The sequence below is a fragment of the Nerophis lumbriciformis genome, linkage group LG28, assembly GCF_033978685.3.
Source record: "Nerophis lumbriciformis linkage group LG28, RoL_Nlum_v2.1, whole genome shotgun sequence".
Classification (NCBI taxonomy): Eukaryota; Metazoa; Chordata; class Actinopteri; order Syngnathiformes; family Syngnathidae; genus Nerophis; species Nerophis lumbriciformis.
Window position 1 is genome coordinate 4,978,244 of NC_084575.2, and position 21,389 is coordinate 4,999,632.

A 21,389-nucleotide genomic window follows, 5' to 3' on the forward strand; every position below is an offset into this window, starting at 1 on the left:
AATGCATCCTCAATAGAAAATAAACCTTCGCAAAAGTTAGCTAACAATTGAGTCATTAGTAGCCGCTCTATTCTGCCTATAAAGTGCTCTAAATAACATCCTAAAACCTTCATCAACATTTTAAATACACACTGTACATATATACAGTATGTAATGTAGTAATATTCTTAATAACATGTCATATTTACATATCTTGCTTATTTTAAGCATACAATGTCTGCTCTCACTGGGATGCCGACTGATGGGATGTTCATATCTTCCCGTTTAGATGAAGAATTAAACCTCACAAAGGGTTAAAAAAGGGTGGGTGCAAAAGAGCATATTTTCGTGTCTTTCTTGCCATCTTCAGGTCTAAGTTGGATGTCAAAGTTGACCAAGTTCTCGGTTTATGTCCACAACCTTCACCATATAAATGAGAGGCATGATTTATAATCTAGAATTAGCTTTCACCATCTTAGAGGCGAGAAAGCAGCTCAGTATGTCAATATAGCAGCATAAGCTAGTTATTTCTGTGATCAATGCGCCGCTAAAAGTAGGCCCTTAACGTTAGCGCTTATAATAACAATATCGCTAATACTTGGTTATTATTCAGGTCACAGGCCACTCCAGGACTTTCAAATGCTTCTTACGGAGCCACTCCTTCGTTGCCCGGGCGGTGTGTTTGGGATCATTGTCATGCTGGAAGACCCAGCCACGTTTCATCTTCAAAGCTCTCACTGATGGAAGGAGGTTTTGGCTCAAAATCTCACGATACATGGCCCCATTCATCCTTTCCTTAACACGGATCAGTCGGCCTGTCCCCTTAGCAGAAAAACATCCCCAAAGCATGATGTTTCCACCCCCATGCTTCACAGTAGGTATGGTGTTCTTGGGATGCAACTCAGTATTCTTCTTCCTCCAAACACAACGAGTTGAGTTTATACCAAAAAGTTCTATTTTGGTTTCATCTGACCACATGACATTCTCCCAATCCTCTGCTGTATCATCCATGTGCTCTCTGGCAAACTTCAGACGGGCCTGGACATGCACTGGCTTAAGCAGGGGGACACGTCTGGCACTGCAGGATTTGATTCCCTGTCGGCGTAGTGTGTTACTGATGGTAACCTTTGTTACTTTGGTCCCAGCTCTCTGCAGGTCATTCAACAGGTCCCCCTGTGTGGTTCTGGGATTTTTGCTCACCGTTCTCATGATCATTTTGACCCCACGGGATGAGATCTTGCGTGGAGCCCCAGATCGAGGGAGATTATCAGCGGTCTTGTACGTCTTCCATTTTCTGATAATTGCTCCCACAGTTGATGTTTTCACACCAAGCTGCTTGCCTATTGTAGATTCACTCTTCACAGTCTGGTGCAGGTCTACAATTCTTTTCCTGGTGTCCTTCGACAGCTCTTTGGTCTTGGCCATAGTGGAGTTTGGAGTCTGACTGTTTGAGGCTGTGGACAAGTGTCTTATACAGATAACGAGTTCAAACAGGTTTATTAATTAATACAGGTAGCGAGTGGAGGACAGAAGAGCTTCTTAAAGAAGAAGTTACAGGTCTGTGAGAGCCAGAGGTCTTCCTTGTTTGAAGTGACCAAATACTTATTTTCCACCATAATTTACAAATAAATTCTGTAAAATTCCTACAATGTGAATTCCTGGATTTTTTTTCACATTCTGTCTTTCACAGTTGAAGTGTACCTATGATGAAAATTACAGACCTCTGTCATCATTTTAAGTGGGAGAACTTGCACAATCGGTGGCTGACTAAATACTTTTTTGCCCCACTGTATATAAAATGAAAACTAAATAAGATAAGGCTCAGACTTGGTTTCCTAACAAAACTTTTCTACATATAAAGTGCAACATTAAACTGCTTCAAGTTGTTGCTCAGATTAAATAAAATGACAAAACTTTTCTTCTCCATACAAAAAGTGCAACATTAAACAGTTTCAAGTCAACTCATCCTCAGATTAAATTTTCTTTTCCCCCCTCAGCCTTTAACCCTGGTGACTTTCACTCAATCTTCATGTTTTTTGCCAGAAAAATCAGTTTATCCACATTGTGTGCAGAAAGAGCAGACCTGCTTGCAGTTACAATGTCTCCAGCTGTGGAAAATACCCTTTCGCTGGGCACGGAGGTAGCAGGTATGGCGAGGTAGTGCCTGGCTAACTTGGCAGTAAGGGGATATATATGGGCTCATTGTTTTTCCACCATAGAAGTGGGTCAAAATATAGATTTTAATGCAATATAGTCTTAAAACTGCTGCTATAAAAACACCAACGGCATTCGTTATTGCTTTAGCCCTGCATGACTTGCCGAGGAGAGGCTGCTTGAATGCGGTGGTAGCTGTGTTTGTTTGTCTTTCTCTTCGTTGAAGCAATGTTATCCATTGTTGTATCGCACCGCGAAGCCGGAGTGTTCCCAAACGGGAGATCTTAACGAGGAAAGAGGGTCTTCCAGCTCTGGCTTTTACATGTTGTAGTAGCCCGGTCGCTGCTAGCATGCCGTGTGTTGTGCCTCGGTGTGCATTGTTTACACGACGTGCGGTGTGCTACTTAATATGTTCCTGTGGAAACTCGTTCGGTACACCGCCGAACCAAACCGAACCCCCCGTACCGAAACGGTTCAATACAAATACACTTACTGTTACACCCTTAATACACACACATCTGAAGAATATAAAAAATAAATATATTTGGTGGGCCAAACAAAATGACTCGGCGAACCAATGTTTGGTATGGGCGATATGACCTAAAATCTATATCCTAATAACAATATATGTTTTGATATATCATTTGGTATATGATTGATAATAGAAGAATGTCACAACTGGTTACAAAGGCTCCTAATTTGGCAGCTGACATATGCAGTAACATATTGTGTCATTTCTAATTGTATTAATTTGTCGAAACAATTATTATTAATGTACTTGTTTATTTACTGTTAATATCTGGTTACTTTATTTGAGAAAATAATACTGGAAATGATGTAATATTTTACTGCATATTTCAGCAACTAAATTAGGAGCCTGTGTAGCCTGTTTTAAAATGGTTCTATTAGTAATTCTATATGAAATAATATATCACAAAATCAATTTTAAACCATATCGTCTATCCATAGTAAAAAGTCCTGTTGTCCTGGTTTGTTTTTATTTTCCTGTGAATAATGTTGTAAAGAGCAGCATGTTTGTGCGTCACTGAGATTTCAAGACAGTTCATACGAGAACTTGTTTTTCCTAAGTCAATCAATCAATCAATCAATCTTTATTTATATAGCCCTAAATCACAAGTGTCTCAAAGGGCTGCACAAGCCACAACGACATCCTCGGTACAAAGCCCACATACGGGCAAGGAAAAACTCACCCCAGTGGGACGTCGATGTGAATGACTATGAGAAACCTTGGAGAGGACCGCATATGTGGGTAACCCCACCCCTCTAGGGGAGACCGAAAGCATTGGATGTCGAGTGGGTCTGACATAATATTGTGAGAGTCCAGTCCATAGTGGATCCAACATAATAGTAAGAGTCCAGTCCATAGTGGGGCCAGCAGGACACCATCCCGAGCGGAGACGGGTCAGCAGCGCAGAGATGTTCCCTGCCGATGCACAGGCGAGCGGTCCACCCCGGGTCCCGACTCTGGACAGCCAGCACTTCATCCATGGCCACCGGACCTGTGCACCCCCGCCCCTCAAGGAAAAGGGGAGCAGAGGAGAAAAGAAAAGAAACGGCAGATCAACTGGTCTAACAGGGGGGCTATTTAAAGGCTAGAGTATACAAATGAGTTTTAAGATGGGACTTAAATGCTTCTACTGAGGTAGCATCTCTAATTGTTACCGGGAGGGCATTCCATAGTACTGGAGCCCCAATAGAAAACGCTCTATAGCCCGCAGACTTTTTTTGGGCTCTGGGAACCACTAATAAGCCGGAGTTCTTTGAACGCAGATTTCTTGCCGGGACATATGGTACAATGCAATCGACAAGATAGGACGGAGCTAGACCGTGCAGTATTTTATACGTAAGTAGTAAAACCTTAAAGTCACTTCTTAAGTGCACAGGAAGCCAGTGCAGGTGAGCCAGTATAGGCGTAATATGATCAAACTTTCTTGTTCTTGTCAAAAGTCTAGCAGCCGCATTTTGTACCAACTGTAATTTTTTAATGCTAGACATAGGGAGCCCCGAAAATAATACGTTACAATAGTCGAGACGAGACGTAACGAACGCATGAATAATGATCTCAGCGTCGCTAGTGGATAAAATAGAACGAAAAATAAGTGCATGTAAAAGTACTGAATGCATTGTGTGACTGAGCAGAGATGGTGTGTTTGTCTTGCAGACGTCTGTGAAGAACATCTTCACCCTGAGCAACAGCAGTGGAGCTTCAGGATGCGGACGGAGGAGTCACAGCCCTCCCACATTAAGAAGGAAGAGGAATACCCACTCATCACCCATTTTAAAGAGGAAGAGGAGGACCCACTGACCCCTCACATTAAAGAGGAAGAGGAGGAACACAGCATCAGTCAGCAGGGAGAGCATCTTGAAGGACTGGAGGAGGTTGATGTCACCAAGATGCCAGTGACTGGTGTCCCTGTGAAGAGTGAAGATGATGAGGTCAAAGGTGAAAGTGAGGAGAAGAGAGAGGCGGAGCATCCAAGCAGCAGCTCAACACAACACATGACAACAGAAGCTGATGGAGACCACTGTGGAGGATCACAAGCAGACAAGATCTTAGCTCCACTATCAGATAGTGAGGACACAACGTCACACTCTCCTGACACTGATGATGAAGACTCTAAAGATGATGCAACATGTCACACTGACAACACTCACTTCACATGTTCTCACTGTCACAAAACTTTTAAATACCATAGTGATCTGAAAACACACACAAGAAGACACACTGGAGAAAAACCTTTTTCTTGTTCATTCTGTGGTAAAGGTTTCACACAAAGGCAATCTTTGAAAATACACATGAGAGCACACACTGGTGAAAAACCCTTTTCCTGTTCAACCTGTGGTAAAGGTTTTACACATAGTCAACATTTGAAAGTACACATGAGAATACACACTGGTGAAAAACCTTTTTCCTGTTCAACTTGTGGTAAAGGTTTTACACAAAGTCAGAGTGTGAAAAGACACAAGAGAACACACACAGGTGAAAAACCTTTTATCTGTTCAATCTGTAGTAAAGGTTTTAGACAAAGTCAATATTTGAAAGTACACATGAGAACACACACTGGTGAAAAACCTTCTTCCTGTTTAATCTGTGGTAAAGGTTTTACACAAAGTCAATCTTTGAAAGAACACATGAGAACACACACTGGTGAAAAAACCTTTTCCTGTTCAACTTGTGGTAAAGGTTTTACACAAAGTCAACATTTGAAAAGACACATGAGAAGACACCCAGGAGAGAAAGTGTGTAGTTGCAGTGTGTGTGGTGAAAGATTGTCTTCTAAGTACCAGTGTAAGAAACACAAGTGTGCTGGTGAGAACAGCAGCAGCAAATGAAACTGCAGGATTTGAAATAAACTGTCAAGACTTTAATGTTGACTTTCTAACAACATCAGCACATATAACATGTGTGACATCATTGTTGTTTGTGTAACTATCTTGTTAATATGCTTCTACATTTTTTTTTTTAACGTTGATGTTCCAGGTAATCTTATTTTCAGTGAAGGTTTAGGATAGCCAAATATAAGCTTTGGCTTAGCCTATTCCTTTTTCGGTCATGCTTTTTCTTTTCTTTTCTTTTCCTTTTGTGTGTAAATGTGTATGATTGTTATAAATGTATAGTCTGTCACACACAATGGTTAATGGTTGATGGTTGATTCTATGACCGAAATAAACTTATTTCATTCATTCATTCATTCATTCATTTATAGATTAGATAGTTTGAAATATGGATGTATTACATAAATATAATTCACTTCACTTGGGTATAAATATAGTAATAACGATTGGTAACTGAGGAAACTAATTGTTGAAGCTTTGGATTGGAATTGTTTCCTATTGTTTTATGTAGAGCTTCAGTCGTTCAACAGTCCGGGGTCTCCGCTGTCGTATTTTACGCTTCATAATGCGCCACACATTTTTGATGGGATACAGGTCTGGACTGCAGGCGGACCAGGAAAGTACCCGCACTCTTTTTTTATGAAGCCATGCTGTTGTAGCACATGCTGAATGTGGCTTGGCATTGTCTTGCTGAAATAAGCAGGGGCGTCCATGAAAAAGACGGCACTTGGATGGCAGCATATATATATATATATAACTTGGATTTCTATAGCACTTTTCTAAGTACCCAAAGTCGCTTTACATGTAGAACCCATCATTCGTTCACACCTGGTGGTGGTAAGCTACTTTCATAGCCACAGCTGCCCTGGGGTAGACTGACGGAAGCGTGGCTGCAATTTGCGCCAACGGCCCCTCCGACCACCACCTATCATTCATCATTCAATTCACCGGTGTGAGTGGCACCGGGTGCAAAGGGTGAAGTGTCCCGCCCAAGGACACAACGGCAGCGATTTTTGGATGGTAAGAGGCGGGGAGCGAACCTGCAACCCTCAGGTTTCCGGCACGGTTGCTCTACCCACTACGCCATGCCGCCCCAAAAAGCATATGTTGTTCCAAAACCTGTATGTACCTTCCAGCAATAATGGTGCCTTCACAGATGTGTAAGTTACCCATGCCTTGGGCACTAATACACCCCCATACCATCACACATGCTGCCTTTTCAACTCTGCGTCGATAACAGTTAGGATGGTTTGCTTCCCCTTTGGTCTGGATGACACGATGTCGAATATTTCCAAAAACAATTTGAAATGTGGACTCGTCAGACCACAGAACACTTTTCCACTTTGCATGAGTCCATCTTAGATGATCTCGGGCCCAGAGAAGCCAGCGGCGTTTCTGGATGTTGTTGATAAATGGCTTTCGCTTTGCATAGTAGAGCTTTAACTTGCAACTACAGATGTAGCGACCAACTGTATTTAGTGACAGTGGTTTTCTGAAGTGTTCCTGAGCCCATGTGGTGATATCCTTTAGAGATTGATGTCAATTTTTGATACAGTGCCGTCTGAAGGATCGAAGGTCACGGTCGTTCAATGTTGGTTTCCGGCCATGTCGCTTACGTGGAGTGATTTCTCCAGATTCTCTGAACCTTTTGATGATATTATGGACTCTAGATGTTGAAATCCCTACATTTCTTGCAATTGCACTTTGAGAAATGTTGTTCTTAAACTGTTTGACTATTTGCTCACGCAGTTGTGGACAAAGGGGTGTACCTCGCCCCATCCTTTCTTGTGATAGACTGACCATTTTTTGGGAAGCTGTTTTTATACCCAATCATGGCACCCACCTGTTCCCAATTAGCCTGCACACCTGTGGGATGTTCCAAATAAGTGTTTGATGAGCATTCCTCAACTTTATCAGTATTTATTGCCACCTTTCCCAACTTCTTTGTCACGTGTTGCTGGCATCAAATTCTAAAGTTAATGATTATTTGCAAAAAAAAAAAAAGTTTATGAGTTTGAACATCAAATATGTTGTCTTTGTAGCATATTCAACTGAATATGGGTTGAAAATGGTTTGCAAATCATTGTATTCCGTTTATATTTATATCTAACACAATTTCCCAAATCATATGGAAATGGGGTTTGTAAAAAAATGTCCACTTGCAATGGAGCCAATGGGAGGTCCTCTATAACCATCCAAAAAGTGCCAACAATACTCCATTTGCATTTAGTGGTTTGAATACCAACAAAGTATTAATGATATTGTTATTGTAAGTGCTAACGCAGACAAACTATTTATAGCTTGTGTGTCTATGTTGACATCACCGGCTGGTGAGCTCCTTCCTCGCCTCGGTGCTGGTGAAAGATTATTCCAGATCATGAATTATGCCTCTCACCTGGATAGTAGAAGGATGAAGATGTACTTTGACAAGTTGGTACCGTTTGACAGCCAATTTAGACCCGGCAGTGGCGAACGACACAAAAAGATGCTTGGTTTCACCCCTCTCTTCTGTGCGACGATTATGAATCATTGTTTATCTAAATGGGAATATAACAAGATTATATCAGTCTGTGTCATAGTCACAGCAGACTTTGTACAGTAGGTGATGTTTTTTGTTTGTTTGTTGGCTCTCATGAATTCTGTAGTGTGTAATATTCAGTAATCTTGTTAAAAAAAACGAACGTTGTGATGTGTTTTTGAAATTAATGCGCTAATGAGCAAAAATATGTAAATACATATATACCGACACTTTCTGACAGTCGCTTCCGGATGCGTCATTTTGGGGCGGTCTTATTTACGTGGCTCACCTTCGACAGCGTCTTCTCCCCGTCATCTTTGTTGTAGCGGTGTAGCATGCAAGGACGGGGGTGGAAGAAGTGTCAAAAGATGGAGTTAACTGTTTTAATGACATTTAGTTTTTACTTCAATCAATAACGGAGCAGCATCTCCTCATCCGTGGCTCACTAGTGCAACAACAACATTGGAAATGTGTCCCGTGAAAAAGCGTCCGACCGGAAGTCTCTAATAACTAAAGTTCCTTGGGTGAATAATGTAAACTCACTACACCGGTATGTTTTAGAGCTTTACTGACATCATTTTACAGGGAGGGACGGCGTGGCGCAGTGGAAGAATGGCCGTGCGCGACCCAAGGGTCCCTGGTTCAATCCCCACCTAGTACCAACCTCGTCATGTCCGTTGTGTCCTGAGCAAGACACTTCACCCTTGCTCCTGATGGGTGCTGGTTAGCGCCTTGCATGGCAGCTCCCTCCATCAGTGTGTGAATGTGTGTGTGAATGGGTAAATGTGGAAGTAGTGTCAAAGCGCTTTGAGTACCTTGAAGGTAGAAAAGCGCTATACAAGTACAACCCATTTATCATTTACACTACTTTGTATTAGAAATGGCAACAGCAGAGGGTGAATGTCCCATAACAAGAAGATAAGGAAAAAGAAGAAGCTTATGGCATCGGCACGGACGTGCGCACATTTTCAGGACTTCTGCAGATCCCAAATACACATCAGCAGGTACCAGAAGGTAAGAAAAGTTGGTTTTGCATAATATTGCGAAACAAAACGCCAGATAATATGTCTGCTAATGGGTGCCATTTTGTGGTCCTTATACACACACCATAGTAATACTTGTATCTCTGACTACGGTAGCCGTAATGGTCCGACAATCCATCAAGCCGTGCGGCTTTTAAAGTCCTACTAAAACATTTTGACAGATTTTTGTGTGTGTAATGTTCTTTATTTTCAATGGAACTTAAAACGTTTTGTTGTTTAATGGCGTCATATTGCAGTTTACAGGTATCTCTTATGTGTGACTACCATCTACTGGTCACACTTATCATTACACCTTGCACTAAATAAAATTGCTTCGAGGTCGGTAAGCACAACCAGAATTATGCCGTACATTAGGCGCACCGGGCTATAAGGCGCACTGTCGAGTTTTGAGAAAATGAAAGTATTTTAAGTGCGCTTTATAGTCTGAAAAATACGGTACATGAACAAATTGAGCCTTTTGTCAGTCATTTTCAATCTTTGTTTCGGCTACTTGCAATTCTCCTCCACACGTTTTCCTGTGTACAGTAGTGTTAGTAGTGTTAGTGTTCATGTTGGAGGTGGAACTAGTCATTTTAATACAACGCTGAATTTTAATGTACACATTGCTTTGAAACTGTAGGAGAATGATTTTTATTCAAGGCCTCGTATCAGCTGGTATTTGACACATGCCCCCATATGGCTGCCGGGGGATATGCCTGTTGTATGATTCTTTCATTTTGGGCCTTTTAGAATCAGCATGTCTTCGTCTATTTGTGTCAAGAAGGTAAAATTAGGTCTGAAAACCTTTTGACAAGTGGACTTCATGTCCATTAGGTATTTTCAAAGTGTAGAATGCCATCCACCTTAAACAGAATATTCTACTTTGAAAGTAAACTGGATCATTTATTTTGTGTTTATGCATGACTTCTTGTCCCACACGAGCAGATTTTAGCTCAATTGAACCGCCTTGTTATGTCGACCACTAAATATAGAAGTCAGGCGGTGGAAACTGACATGTTGACTTCAAAACAAAAAACGGAACGAGTCTGTCGCCGTGGCGCCGCCATTTCACATCCAGTGGAAATCCCCGGTTACACTTACAAACGTTGCTTGGCGAGATAAATGACGTAACCATACTTGGGGTTCAAGGCACGAAGCAAAAGGAAATACACTTTCAACCCACAGCACTCGCAGTGAGCAAACTTGACCACAAGATGGCGCCATAGCAGAGACAACAATACAGAATACAGATTTACATTGTAAACAACCTCATATTTTTCCAACTTTATACATCAGTAACTGACAATACAATCACAGGGGGCGCTGGAGCCTATCCCAGCTGCATTCGGGCAAAAGGGAATTTATGGCAATATAGATTTTAGGCCATTTTGCCCACCCCTTGTAAAAAGTGGTTTTCTTTTCCTGTGAATAATGTTGTAAACAGCAGTGTGTTTGTTTTCAGGCCAATTCATATACTAACTTGTTATTTTAAGTACATGTAAACCAAGGGTGTCAAACTCAAATACAGAGTGGGCCAAAATGTAAAAGTGAACAAAGCCGCGGGCCAAGGTTGAACAAATTAACCTTTTAATAGGGACCCAAACAAGTTTTGCATTAAATATTGAACAAGCAAGGCTTATATAACTTTATAGTGACATGCAAAATCCAGTTTCAAATAATAATAATAATAATTAAAAAATATCAATGGCATATCAAATACAATTTAAATCAAAATTGAATGCCTCTTTTCTATTTGCAGCCGTCTGAGGTACATATATACATTAACTTTTTCCACAGGCTAATACATTTGAAAATACCAGTAAAATAATGAATAAACCAACCATTCAGGACTTTAAACTGCTCAGTTTGCAACACACTGATCCAATCTGATGTGCCAAAGCCAGATACCTGGCATCTTTTCTTGGATGCTAGTTCATTAATGTCGGGGATCAGGCTTTGAGCTGAGGCAACCCTCATTATCGAACAAAGGTGTTCATCAGTCATTATATCTCGTATTCCACAGTCTTGGGGGCGTGCCTTGCAGGCACTGCTTTTAACGTCCTTTACGAGCTGATGTCACATCCGCTTTGCATCCCTTCGAACAACGTGCCCGCGCAGTCACAAGATGTGAGCGGCTTCAGTACGCACACACATGTAAATGCAAAGCATACTTCATCAACAGCGATACAGTTTACACAGAGTGGCTGTATAGCAACTTTAACATTGTTAGAAATATACGCCACACTGTGAATCCACACCAAACAAGAATGACGAACACATTTCGGGAGAACATCCGCACAGTAACACAACATAAACACAACAGAACAAATACCCAGAATCCCATGCAGCACTAACTCTTCCGGGACGCTACAATATACACCCCCGCTACCTCCAAACCCCGCCAAACCCCCTTACACACACACATACACCTTGTAGCGTCAGGTTCCAGGTGTTGTGCCGGATAATGCACCCCCGGCGTAGAATGCACCCCCTGACGGGAGTGTTATATCAACTAAAGCCCACACTTAAAGTTTCCACGTGCAAGATTGAATGTATTTGAAAAAGTTATTTAATAAGAAGCCAAAAGTGCAAAAACAATAATGTTCGTGTTGGAGGAGTTGCGAATGAATGAAATATGAAATTTGTGCTGCAGTCGCTGCTGGGCCACAACATTAGGTACACCTGCAGACCGAGAAAATCTGGACATTTTTCAAGCATGTTTGTCATTTTGTGTCCTGCATACGTCTGTGAAGAACAACTTCTGGATGTTGAAGGAGGATCCACCACAGAGGAAGACCAGGCACCACGGACCCTCTGGCTTCTCCTTTTCCTCTTTGACACAGACCCTTCCCTGTAAAAAGGAAGAGGAAGACTCACTGACCCCCCACATTAAAGAGGAAGAGGAGGAACACAGCATCAGTCAGGAGGGAGATCATATTGAAGGACTGGTGGAGTTCCCAGTGACTGGTGTCCCTGTGAAGAGTGAAGATGATGAGGTCAAAGGTGAAAGTGAGGAGAAGAGAGAGGCGGAGCCTCCAAGCAGCAGCTCAACACAACACATGACAACAGAAGCTGATGGAGACCACTGTGGAGGATCACAAGCAGACAAGATCTTAGCTCCACTATCAGATAGTGAGGACACAACGTCACACTCTCCTGACACTGATGATGAAGACTCTAAAGATGATAAGACATGTCACACTGACAACACTCACTTCAAATGTTCTGACTGTGACAAAACCTTTAAATACCAATGTCATCTGAAATGACACATGAGAATACACACTGGAGAAAAAACTTTTTCCTGTTCAGTGTGTGGTTCAAGTTTTGCACAAAGTCGAGATTTGAAAAGTCACATGAGAAGACACACTGGAGAAAAAGTGTTGAGTTGCAGTGTGTGTGATGAAAGATTCTCTCATGAGTACCAACATAACAAACACAAGTGTGCTGGTGAGAACAGCAGCAGTAAAATAGAAAAGTGTTGCGCAGACCTCCACCAGGCCAAATCTCCCAGTAGTAAAGAATCCCTCAAAAGAAGGCAGAATCCAAAAATGATGATCAGGATCAACATCAAAATCTAATCACTTGTTCCTTATCCCATTTCTGACATGTCCTGACAGTTTCATTAACATCTGACTATACTTTTTTTTTTTTTTGATTTCAACTAAATGACAATCAAACAAACCCCAAATCACTTTTAGTTACTTTTCAATTACTTCAATAGCAAACATGTACATATGTTTCCTAGTTACACATCCTGGAAAACAACATCCACACAACAGTTTATATTTATTATCCATTCTTACTAATATTTTTAATTGTGTACTAACACATCACTTTGTACTTCTGCTAACATTTAAGAAGTGATGATGATGTTATGGTTCAGTGTTCCCCTTCACAGGCTTGCTGTCTCCAAAACAAGTCTCCACCATGGTGGTGCCAGCCGTCATACTACTTGTACAATATAATTATGCACACCTTTTGTAAGATAGACATTTTTGTTTGTACTAGCAGATTCAAACCAGCGCTGTATCCTTTGCATGTGACCTTGTAGAATAAAATGTCTGTTTTTTAGGACTAATGGTCTGATTCTTTGTGGTGTTTTAACAAAAATAAAAGTCTATTCTTTCAATTGGTGCCTTGACCCAGATTGGCTGACACTGAGGACTCGAAATGTGTTATTTTGCAAGAAGATCTAGGCCCCTATTGTATACAGATTCATTGATAAAGACTTTAAGCACAGATGCCTCGAAGGGCTGCATGACCCACAAGAGCATCACTGGTCTGATGTCATGTCTCACAACGGTCGTTAATGACTTGGAGATGGTCCTCCTTGTGAGCCATGAAGCGCATTGTCATCAGCGAAAGAGCCTTGAAGATGATTTTTTTTTGTGTCTTTGCAGCGAAACATCTCAGATCAAACACGGATCCGTCTTGTTATCTGAAGTAGACGCCAATGCCAAGGTCCTTGACAGCATGGGGGATGACTTACATGAAGAAGAGGTTGACGGTTGACACCATTACTGATCCCAAAGCTGCCAGTATAGTCCCCGTTTGAGAGGACCTGACCAATCATGTCATCGTGAGAGAGACTTATCATTATTGTGAACTTGTCTGGGCCACCCAATTTTGCCAACATAGACCAGAGTGCTTCACGATTCACTGTGTCAAAATCCTTGGTTAGTTCAACAAAGACCTACAGGTCCATCTGTTGCTCAATACACTTTTCTGGGAGTTGGCATATCGCAAATACCCGGTCAACAGTGCTTCTGCCCGGACAGAAACCACATTGTGATTCTCATGAATGCCATCTGTTAGTCTATTTTAGCAGGACACAAGCTTGAATCTTTCCATCGATAGAGAGAAGCGATATACCTCTGTAGTTACCACAGTCTGAATTTCTGTCATTTTTTAAAACATAATATGACAATGGTGGCATCTCAAAGGTCAGGGTACGTATCTCCTTTGTCCCAAATGGTTAACAGGATGTCGTGAAATGCCTTGAAGGCTGTGGGTCCTAAGGCTTTGTACACTTCGGCAGGTATGCCATTCTGAACTGCTGCTTTACCACAGCGTGTCTGGTCCATGGCAGTTCTCACTTTCCCCCAGTAGGAGGGAGGTACAGGCACGCCTTAGTTGGCTTGTGTGGTATCTGTTGTAATGCCTCTTGGTCAACAGAAGGTGGTCTGTTGAGGAACTGACTAAATATTTATTCCCAACGCCCACTGATCCAATATTTGCTCTTTAATTTGGTGGATGCATCAACAGAGAGAGGGCATGCAGTGCCCCCTTTGGCTGGACCGAAGATGACTTTGAGACTGCTGAAGAGCATTTTGAAGTTGATAGAGTCTGCGTAACGCTGGATTTCCTCAGCTTTTGACTCCCACCAAATGTATTGCATAGAGCAAAGCTCTCTTTGGACTTTGGCTTGACAGTCTTTGAATCTGTCATGTTGGGATCCACGGGTCAATATAGGCCCTTCTTTTTTCATCAAATTGCGCCTGTACAGCCATGTTGTACTGATCAAACAAGTCTTGATTAATTATCTGCTTCTTGCCAAACACAGCTTGTGCAGTCGCTGTTACTACGTCCCTGAAGTGGGTCCATTTGTCTGGTGTACTGCCTGTAAGGGGGTCCTTTTGAATCCAATTCTGGGTCCAAGCTGGTGGGAGAGGGAAGTTTGGCTGTATTAAATGATGCTTTAATAACCCATGCCTATACTTTTATGTGGTACTCATTGGGTTAAATCCTGAACCTTGGTTATTAGTTTTCCTGCCATCTTATGTGTCTTAAACAAAGTTCCTTGAATCTTTCAACTCCCCCAGCCAGATACTCACCAGAACCCCCTTAGTCCAGTACATCACCCTGGTCTTGCAGCAACTCCACTGGCTCCTCGTCAAAGACCGTAGCCAATTTAAGATCATTCTTACTTTCAAGATTATCCACAACCTCGCCCCGTCATATCTTCATATCTTTGGAACTTTAAAAGTATTTGAAAACGTGACGTCTTTGAAGGACAAACTTTTAAATACTTTTTGGGAGTTGCTTGTAGATGTGCAACATGTAGAAGTAAGACCTATGCTGACCCGCATGTATCAAATAAAGTAGAGGAATTTATTACAGTTATTTCTGTCAGGAGCTGGAATGCAGCTTATCGACGTGACCCCAAGGATGCAGAGAAAATACTCACATGGAGGGGAGGAAAGAACAGAAAACTCAACCACAATAGGAGTGAAGAAAAAAAAAAGAAGGCGAGTGCAGAAGTAAATGCACAAGAGACGGAACTAATTTTGTACCGGAAGCATCACACGTACGCGAAGCAATGATCCAACGCTGTCTGGTTGACAATCTGGACTGAAATAGGAGACTGATTGCCAACATAGTACAGGTGTGCCCCGTTTGCATATCAGGCAGCTGGTGTGGAAGCCTGTGAACAGCACGAGGAAGTGAAAAACACCAAATATGGGCACATGGCAGGAACTTATATACCACATACAGATAACAAGCAAACTTACGTCTAAAACAGTTACAAAGATGTAACAATTTCCTCACTTTCGGACGAAGATATCAACCGCTATTCTCTCTGGTCGGTGGAACTAATCAGATGTTAGGACCCGCCCACTGACCTTGATGGCTGAGTTTGAAAGATAAAATACATTTATGTATTTAATTCCATTTGTAATGAATTATCACATTTAAGTAATTATTTAAAGATGTATTTATTTGTTTAATTTTGTCCCATTTGACCCTCCATATTTTTGGAACAGCAAGACTTCCACAGTATGGACTCATTTAGCCTTTTCAAATCAAGAACACACTTATTCCAGAATGCTTATTCACTTTCATTTCAGCTATTTCTAGTTTCTTGTCTAAACTGACATTTTCTGTTTTATATTGTTCAATGTTGTAATGTTTGTATCGTCTCTAGAAAGGCACCTTATAAATAACATTGATTATTATTATTCATATTATTCTTAAACAGAGGATTTGGTCCTTTCACATCATCTACAACCTTGTTTTTCTTCCCGAGAACTTATAAAAAAAACCTAAATGGCGGAGATTTACTCATTTTTTGTCATGTTTATTTTCATAGCTTCTTTCAAGCCAAACAAAGGAAATAAGATTATTTTGCCAGAGCACATTTGTATCACTACTAGAGGTATTTTGTCAAAATAAAGGATTTAGCGTTTTATTAATATGAGCAGCAACATTTCAATGGTACTATATGTAGGACTTTACAATACTGCACTGCCATCTACTGGTGACTTTTGGCTACCGCACGATAAATTGACGTGTAGGCGAGAGGCAGTAGCTTAGTTTCACTTTCACTTTGCCTTTTACCTCATTTTTCATTATCATCAGAATAAAACACAGGACCAAAATGTATGGACTTATTGGTGAGTAATACAACAATATATACATCATTTTAGTTAGTGAAACAATTTCAACAAAATAATACAATTAATGATTTTATTAAAAACAACAGTTTTAACAAAGTCAATAATGCAAAATAAATGTAGAAAATCAAAAAGTGATCACGCTCCTGTTTTACTCCAAAGCTTTGAGTCTTCTGCGCATGACACATCTCGCGAGAGCAGAGCAGTCATAGACGAGAGCAGAACCGTCTTGTAACGTCAAGCGTGCCAACTGTCGTGAAAGCACATTGACGCAGAAAGAAGCCAGAAGGACGCTAATAAGTCAGTCTTATTTTTTGTTCTTCAGTTTGAAATATTTACGTCGTATAAAATACATTGTTGATTCTTTATTTAAGGATAAAATCGTCTCGATGCGCTAGAAGCACTTTGCTGCTTCTCGTGCTCGCTTATTGTTAGTTAGCTTAGCTCGCTAGTTAGCTTAGCTTGTTAGCTGCTAACAGAAGTTATCAACACATCGCTAAGTAGAGATCAAGTGTGAGAGTAAAGTGTTGTGATTGTGTGAAAATGTCTACATTACACATGTTGAGAGCGTTGGTGGATCAGCGACTAACTGCTGCCGTTGAAGAAATATTTGTAGTGTTAGAAAGAACGATAGCAGAATACGAGGCGGAACTTTCTAGAACAAAGGAGGAGAACAATCAACTACTGGACGCTGTTTTCAAGAAACATCAAGTTGTGTTACACAGAACAGGTTTGTTGATTTCTTACTCTCACATCTTTACTAACTTTATATATGATTATTAACACCTTTCTTCAATAAATGGTCAAACAGTGGCCTAGTGGTTAGAGTGTCCGCCCTGAGATGGGTAGGTTGTGAGTTCAAACCCCGGCCGAGTCATACCAAAGACTATAAAAATGTGAGCCATTACCTCCCTGCTTGGCACTCAGCATTAAGGGTTGGAATTTGGGGTTGAATCACCCAAAATTATTCCAGGGCGCGGGCACCACTGCTGCTCACTGCTCCCCTCACCTCCCAGGGGGTGATCAGGGGTGATGGGTCAGACTACAGACTCCGATTACATTGAACACATTGTTTATTAAAAAATAACCAAATAACAATATCTTATATTAAATAAAAATATTAGAGAAATAAAGAAGGCTACAATTTTTGGTTGTGTTTTCCGCTCCATTTGCAGAATGGCGATATACGATATATACCTCCATATTTTTTCCGTAAAGTACAAACAAAACACAAAACAATCCTAGTTACCTGAGATATTAATTATGTCATTATTATGACTTAGTAAGTCAATATTTTGACTTAGTAATTTGATGTTAGTTTGTCTAAATTGTCAGACGATTGCTTCTCTGATGTCTCCATCATGTCCAGAAGTCTCTTCTTTATCCGGACGTCGTCTTCTACTGCATTCAGCAACTTTGTCTCCATTGGAAGTTTTCCTTTTAGTCTGTCCTGCTTGTGGCTGTTGAGTTTTGCCTAGTGAAAAAAAAAAAGAAATTACGAGGATTTTTACAAAATTACTTTCAACAATCATGAATGCATTATTTGAGATAAAGCCAAGATAGTGACATGTTATTTACAACATTTCAAATGGCCGTCAACATCGTCGGGAAACAATGTGTGTCAATACAACACTTTGAGGTATTTTAATTTTGACAGGAAAAAAAACATTTAATGCAACTGCAGTTTTACTTAACTCAATATTATTTATTACAAGAAACTACTCACAGCATTTTTAATACAAGCCTAATTAAATACATGTAAAACAGCTGAACTTTAATTTATGCTTGCCATCTTGACTTCTGATTCCAAAGCAAGTATTTTTGTCACACTGTTGTCAAACAATGATCATATTCAAACAAATATGATTCCACATTGTTGAAAGTGGTCATCTGAGAGCATTTGGAATTGCAGTGCAGTTCATATAAAAATGTTTTGATGCCACATCTATCTGCCTTTTAACAATATTACTTCCTAGCAATGAAGTTAGCGCCCACATACCTGAAGTAGAGCTCTTCTCTCTTTCACCACAGAAGATTGTGGATTGCTCCTATTGGAATCTTGCTGCTCTTGTACATCATTGGGCATATCTTTGTCTGTGACCAGGCTGTCAAGGGTGAATGGAGAATCCCAACTCCTGTGAGAGCTTGTGTCAATATCTGATGCTTCTATTCCAAATGGAATGGATGTAGTTGATGGAGAACCTCCCCAGATCTGCTGGCATAGTTGGAAGTACAGCAAAACAACTCTAGCGTAACCACTTCTTCCACCTGCGTCCACTGCTTGTCTGTACTTTCCACCAATCACTTTCAGTTTAGTGTCGATAGTTGTTTTTGTCATGTCCTCTTTCCGATGAGGAAATTCCTCAGATGTCCCTCCAAGTCCGTACCGTTCCAAAATAGGGTAATAATGTCACCAGACTTGGACTGGCAAGTTTACCAGTCAACACTTTGTTGACTTTTGTTAACTTTAAGCTCCAAGACGATGCTTAAAAGTAGCTCTACTTCTCTGTCAGTCCACATATATAATTCTTTGTTGCTGTGACCCGCCATTTTTTCTATATGCCGCCTCCAGAAATGACGTTTTGGATGTTTCTGATTGGCTAAAATGGTCTTAAGTCCTAGGCTACAGCGCCCCCAGTATTTTGGCATGTGTATGACACTCAGTGTATGCGTTTGCTTGGGGACAGTAATAGTTTCTTTAAATGCTCACGTGTGGCTGGAGATCCTGTTAAGACGTTAGTTTAGGCAGTGGCTCTTTGTTGTTAAGGCGGCCGCCTTAACAACAAAACGCTGCGGGAAACCCTGCTGCTACAAAAAAGCCTGAGATGGTTTCAGTTGAAATATTTTTTAACTCACATTTCTATGTAGAAATTAGCATTTAAAATACAAATATACTGCAAGAAAATAAATTAAATTATAATTTACAAAAAGCAAAAGGCTTTGTATAGTCCCAGTTACGAGTAGCCGCAACCTGTAATGTCTTCTCTTTTTGATAGGGGGTTCCACATTTTGGTGGGATAGCAGGAAAATGATTTTAAAATTTTTTCGGAGAAATCTGGGTTGAATGTGATTTGTACAACTACCTCTGGGTAGTTGCAATACGTGGTGATTTTAGTGGTATGGTGTATCTTGTACACCATATCAACTGCAAGAAGCTGTACTCTGAAATGGTTGGTGGAAATGTGAGCCCGAGATGGACGGTTGAGTAGAAGCCCAATCATTTTGTTTTGGCTGTCTGGAGTTTGTTTTTCAGGGTTTTTAAGGCGTCACGGTACCAAACATGAACTCTGTAGTCAAAGTGGGGTTAAAGGAGTGCTTGTGTTAGAGTCTTAAGTGTATTTCTACCCACCAGCGGGGTGATCCTACTATGTAAGAACTAGGGATGTACGGTATACCAGCATTCGTATAGTACCACGATACTAATGAATCCTATTTGGTACTATACCGCCTGTAAAATATACTACTTCTATGATTATATCAATACTTTTTGGCATCACAACATCTTCTTTTGTTTAAAAAAAATATATTATGTTTATAAAGTCAGTAAATATGTCACTGGACACATGAGGACTTTGAATATGACCAATGTATGATCCTGTAACTACTTGGTATCAGATTGATACTCAAATTTGTGGTATCATCCAAAACTAATGTGATGTATCAAACAACAGAAGATAAAGTGATTATTACATTTTAACAGAAGTGTAGATAGCACATGTTAAAACAGAAAATAAGCAGATATTAACAGTAAATGAAGAAGTAGATTAATAATACATTTTCTATCACTTGTCCTTAATAATGTAGACAAAATAATAGGTGTATAAATGACACAATATGTTACTGCATATGTCAGCAGACTAAAATAGGAGCCTTTGTTTGTTTACTTACTACTAAAAGACAAGTTGTCTAGTATGTTCACTATTTTATTTAAGGACAAACTTTCAATAAGAAACTTATGTTTAATGTACCCTAAGATTTTTTTGTTAAAATGAAGCTATTAATGCACTTTTTGTGGTCCTTTCTATTTAGAAAAGTACCGAAAAGTATCGAAATACATTTTGGTACAGGTCCCGGTACCAAAATATTGGTATCAGGACAACACTAGTAAGAACATAATTCGTCAGTTGATTATTTGACTGCCTTAGTAGTCATTTTTTCACTGGAGAGATTAGTCTCTACGATGCAGCCAAGATAGGTACCGTATTTTCCGCACTGTAAGGCTCACCTAAAAACCTCCAATTTCCTTAAAAGCTAACAGTGCGCCCTATAATCCGGTGAGCCTTATATATGGACCAATATTGAGCCACAACATGTCTCGCAACTACGGTAAGAAGCCGCCGACTTCATTTTCCCCCGTAGAAGAAGTAGTGTGCTACGGCTGCTTACCGTAGAAGAAGAAGCACTTCTTTTTCTACGGGGGAAAATGAAGTCGGCGGCTGCTTACCCTAGAAGAAGAAGTGCTTCTTCTTCTACGGAGTAAAATGAAGTTGGCGGCTGCTTACCGTAGAAGAAGAAGAAAAATGGCTCCTATTAAGAGACACACTTACGACACAGAGTTCAAACTTAAGGCGATCAGTCACGCAGTAGAACACGAGAATAGAGCAGCAGCGATAGAATTGAACATAAACGAATCAATGGTGCGGAAGTGGAGGAAGCAACATGATGACCTGCGCCAAGTAAAGAAGACTAAACAGAGTTTCCGAGGGAACAAAGCGAGATGGCTACAGTTGGAGGACAAAGTCGAACAGTGAGTTGTTGAACAGAGAGCAGCAAGTAGAAGTGTCAGTACAATCACTATTTGTTTTGTTGACATTCCCTTTAGCGCAGCTCCATCTAATGGATGCATAACGTAACCCCAGCCTCTACTGTACCGTCTATTCTATGCGCCTTATAATGCGGTGCGCCTTATATATGAACAAAGTTTTAAAATAAGCCATTCATTGAAGGTGCGCCTTATAATCC

General features: G+C 40.6%; 2 protein-coding genes across 2 annotated transcripts in view; both read left to right on the top strand.

Annotated features, from left to right (window-relative positions):
- LOC133570677 (uncharacterized) overlaps positions 1-13,545 on the top strand; it is a 48,125-nt gene extending 34,580 nt beyond the window's left edge. Inside the window, exon 3 of the mRNA XM_072916563.1 lies at positions 13,434-13,545. Within this exon, the coding sequence (XP_072772664.1) occupies positions 13,434-13,545 (112 nt within the window). The remainder of the gene's footprint in view (positions 1-13,433) is intronic.
- Positions 13,546-16,704: 3,159 nt separating this feature from the next.
- LOC133570632 (uncharacterized) overlaps positions 16,705-21,389 on the top strand; it is a 296,050-nt gene continuing 291,365 nt past the window's right edge. Inside the window, exon 1 of the mRNA XM_072916564.1 lies at positions 16,705-17,157. Within this exon, the coding sequence (XP_072772665.1) occupies positions 16,971-17,157 (187 nt within the window). The 5' untranslated portion in view covers positions 16,705-16,970. The remainder of the gene's footprint in view (positions 17,158-21,389) is intronic.